We start from the raw sequence: 3,854 nt of genomic DNA on the forward strand, positions 1-3,854 counted from the left end.
TGGTGCCCCGTGCTGTGCCCCTTGCGGCTGCGGGATGTGGGGACAGGGGATGGCAGCTGGTCCCAGGGCTGTGGTGTCCCATTCTCCTGCCAGGCTATAAATAAGGAGGTGATGAGGGGTAGAGCTGAGCCTGAGCACGGAGAGTGCTGAAAGCCGATGGTCAAGATTATTTTGGAACCAGCATCTGTGTCTCCACAGAACGGGTGCTGGCTCCGGCATGGATTTCGTGCTGGGTCCGGGGTGATCCTTGGCCCCGCAGGACTTGGCGCCGCTGGGCTGCAGGCAGGATGGCTACCAGCTCCTGCATCCCGGAGAGACGGGGACGGCGTGGGCCCTGAGCCCCGCTGCACGCAGTTGCCCCAGTGGGTCTTTCAACCCATACCAGATGCCGGCAGTGTCCGGGGGGCCAGGGGCGGCAGGGGGGGGCGGATGGAGGTGTGTTCCCTCCGGTTTCAGCTGAGGCCAAGTGCTGGGGTGAAGTGAGGAGCGAGTCGGCTGGGACCTGGGGATGCTGCCGGGACAGCTTCCCGGGAGCGGGAACAGAAGAGCCCCTGGAGCTCGTCGTCGGGTGCTCAGCTGCCACAACCCCGCGCAGGGAAGGCCGTCGCTAGCACAGCAGAGCCAAAATCCCTCTGGACAGGCGTCGGTTGCCGCAGCGGGGATGCAGGTCGCCGTCAGCGGTGGAGTCCCGTCCCCGCTCCACGAAATCCCCCGGAGAGGGGGCCCCGGGCAGCGCGGGGGAGGCCGCGCCATCCCAGCAATGTGGCCCTGCGCCCGGCAGAGCGGCTCAGGCACCACGTGCTGCCCCCTGGCACCCGCGGGCAGCGCTGCCGCCCCCGCTACCCGCACCGGTGCCCTCGGGGGTGGGAGGGGGACGGGCCGCAGCGGCGGGGACAGCCCCGGCCTGCCCCGTCGGGGACCGGCGCGGGGAGGGCGGCGCTAGGACCCTCGCGGCGCTCGCCATCCCGGGCGGGCGGCGCTAGGACCCCCCGCGGCTTTCCCCGGCCCCGGGCGGCGCGCGGCTCCCGGGGCTCCGTGGGCGCGCGGCGGCGGCCCCGGACCGGGGCGGCAGTGGCGGTGTCAGCGGTACCGGCGGTGTCAGCGGTACCGGCGGTGTCAGCAGCAGCAGCGCGGCGCACTGCGGAGCGGAGCGGTCGGTGGAGCGGGCGCGTCCCCTCCGGGCCCGTTTAGCCGGTGCGGGGGGCGGAACGGCGCCGTGGCCGACCGGAGGAGCGGCCGCCGCCCCGCGGCTCCGGTGCACAGGGGAGGGGGGGGGGGGGGCGCGCCCCGCCTGGACGCGGCCGGGCTCCGGCCTGCCCGGCTCCTGCAAAGCGGGGCTGCCGGGGAAGGGCTGGCGCTTCCAGGGGGTGGGGGGCTGCATCCCGGGGGGGGATGAGGGGTGCACCCCGCGAGCGGGGGGGGTTCACGGGGGGGGGGCTGCACCCCGGGAGCAGGGGGGTGCATGCGGGGGGGGGGTGCACCCTGGGAGCAGGGGGGTGCATGAGGGGGGGGTCTGCACCCCGGGAGCAGGGGGGGTGCACCCCGGGAGCAGGGGGGTGCATGAGGGGGGGTTTGCACCCCTGGGAGCAGGGGGGGTGCACCCCGGGAGCAGGGGGATGCATGCGGGGGGGGCGGTGCACCCCGGGAGCAGGGGGGGTGCACGGGGGGGGCTGCACCCCGGGAGCAGGGGGGGGTGCACCCCGGGAGCAGGGGGGGTGCATGGGGGGGTCTGCACCCCGGGAGCAAGGGGGGTGCACCCCGGGAGCGGGGGGGGTGCATGGAGGGGGTCTGCACCCCGGGAGCAGGGGGGGTGCACCCCGGGAGCGGGGGGGGGTGCATGGGGGGGGGTCTGCACCCCGGGAGCAGGGGGGGTGCATGGGGGGGGGGCTGCACCCCGGGAGCAGGGGGGGTGCATGGGGGGGTCTGCACCCCGGGAGCAGGGGGGGTGCATGGGGGGGGGGCTGCACCCCGGGAGCGGGGGGGGTGCATGCGGGGGGGTCTGCACCCCGGGAGCAGGGGGGGTGCGCCCCGGGAGCGGGTGTGTTTGCATGCCGGGAGCGGGGGGGGGGCTGCATGCCGGGGTGGGGGAAGATTTGCACGTAGGAGTGGAGGAAGGTTTGCCCCCCCCGGGGGCCGGGGGAGGGTTTTCACTTCCCGGGATGCAGGAGGGTTTGCATCCGGGGGCTGGGGGAGCACCGGCAGACGGGGCCGCAGGGAGGGGGGAGCGGGGGGGAGCGGGTCCGGAGCAGCCCTTCCCCGGCAGAGCCGCGATGTGACCCCCCCGGGGCGCCGCCATGGCCGTGCTGGCGGGAGGGGCCTGGCAGCCCCCCCGCAGCCCGCGGGGCGGAGGAGGAGATGAGGGCCCCCCCCCGCGCCGCCCGCCGCCCGCTGCAGGTGAGAGCCCCCCCCGGTACGGCCCGCGGGGTCCCCGCCGTGGGGGTCCCCCCCTGTCCGAGGCGCGGTGGAGGGAGCGGGGGGTGCCGACCCTGCGCCCCGGGCTGGGCACGGGGGGGCCCCTTTGCCCCGACGTGCCGGGGCTCCCCGGGGGGGTTGGCACCGTCGCAGCCATCGACACGGGCCCTGAGAGCCCCTCGGGGCCCCCGGCCCCCCCAGGGGTTGGACCCAGGCTGCTGCGTAATTTTCCATCCCTGCTCCCCCCCCCAGGGCAATCAGGGGGTTTTTAAATTTCCAGTTGCTCCCAGTGCTCCGGGAGCGGCGGTGACTGACTGATGAGGACTTTAAAAAAGAAATTGGGTCAATTCATTTCTGCAAGCCGGAGTGAGTGGAGGTTAGAGCAGATCCCCCCCGGGGGTGAGCACCCGCGGTGCACCCCACTCCCCTCGGGCCGCAGGGCTGGAGAGGTCCATGCTGGCTCCGGCTGAGTTTGAGTCCATGCCTGAGCTGAGTTGCACAGGTCTCAGTTCCTCTCTCCGCAGTCCAAGCCGGTTGTTTTAATGGGATTTTACCGCACGAGTGGCAGGTTTACCCTCCCTGACCCTGCGGGCTTGAGCGGCTTCAGCCCCACCGGCGGGGGCTAATCCCTCCCTGGAGCCCAGCCCGCTGTGGGGATCTCCCCGGCACGAGCCACGGCCGGGTTTGGCTCCTCTGCGCCACAGAGCCCGCTCGGACCTCTGCCCACGGCGTTTCCCCTTCCCCGTGCCAGTGCTGGAGGTTTGTCCTCCCCCTTGAACGGGGACCCGGGGGTCCAGCTGGGCACCCACCCTCTGGGGCTTCACGCCGGCAACAGCCGAGCCAGGCTGCCCAGCAGCTCATCCCATATCCCGCCGGCCCGGCAGTCTGGGGACGGAAGCCCAAGCGCGGTGGCAAGGGGCCGGTGCTGGGGGTGACCGCGTGCCTTGCAGGTGCTTGCGGGATGCCGGTGATCGCTGCACACTGAGGACAGCACGAAGACATGAGTGGCAGCACGGTGAGTGCCGGGGCATCTCCCTGGGGACAGCGGGCATCTCCCTGGGGACACCGGCCATCCCGCTGGAGATGCCACCAGGAGCGGGGCCGGATGCTGACGCCCGTGGGGTGGGGGCAGCGGCTGACGCTCTCCCCCTGCCCGCAGAGCCAGCGCGCCGCCGCCCTGGGTGTCCTCTTTGCCCTGATCATGTTGCTGATCATCTACAGCTCCGGCAGCGGGAGCGAGGTCTTCCCCTACAGCCGCCTGCGGGGCAGAGCCCGCCGGCCCCCCGACCTCAAGAAGTGGGGGGGTGAAAAGCGGGTACCTGCCCGTCTGCGGCAACAAGGTACGAGCTGGGTGGCAGGGTCTGGCCCTCCGCTGACGTCCGGCCAAATCGTCCCCTCCGGTGGGACAGCGGCTCTGCAGGGGACAGCAGTGCCTTGTCCCA

The 3,854-nt window shown here is 73.4% G+C and overlaps 1 protein-coding gene across 1 annotated transcript in view; it reads left to right on the plus strand.

Annotated features, from left to right (window-relative positions):
* Window positions 1-2,368: 2,368 nt before the first annotated feature.
* Window positions 2,369-3,854, plus strand: part of LOC132319121 (alpha-N-acetylgalactosaminide alpha-2,6-sialyltransferase 6-like) — a 2,943-nt gene continuing 1,457 nt past the window's right edge. The window contains 4 exon segments of the mRNA XM_059829035.1: window positions 2,369-2,394; window positions 3,363-3,427; window positions 3,572-3,712; window positions 3,714-3,752. Coding sequence (XP_059685018.1) covers window positions 3,413-3,427; window positions 3,572-3,712; window positions 3,714-3,752 — 195 coding nt within the window. The 5' untranslated portion in view covers window positions 2,369-2,394; window positions 3,363-3,412.

The sequence above is a fragment of the Gavia stellata genome, chromosome 24, assembly GCF_030936135.1.
Source record: "Gavia stellata isolate bGavSte3 chromosome 24, bGavSte3.hap2, whole genome shotgun sequence".
NCBI classification, from domain to species: Eukaryota; Metazoa; Chordata; class Aves; order Gaviiformes; family Gaviidae; genus Gavia; species Gavia stellata.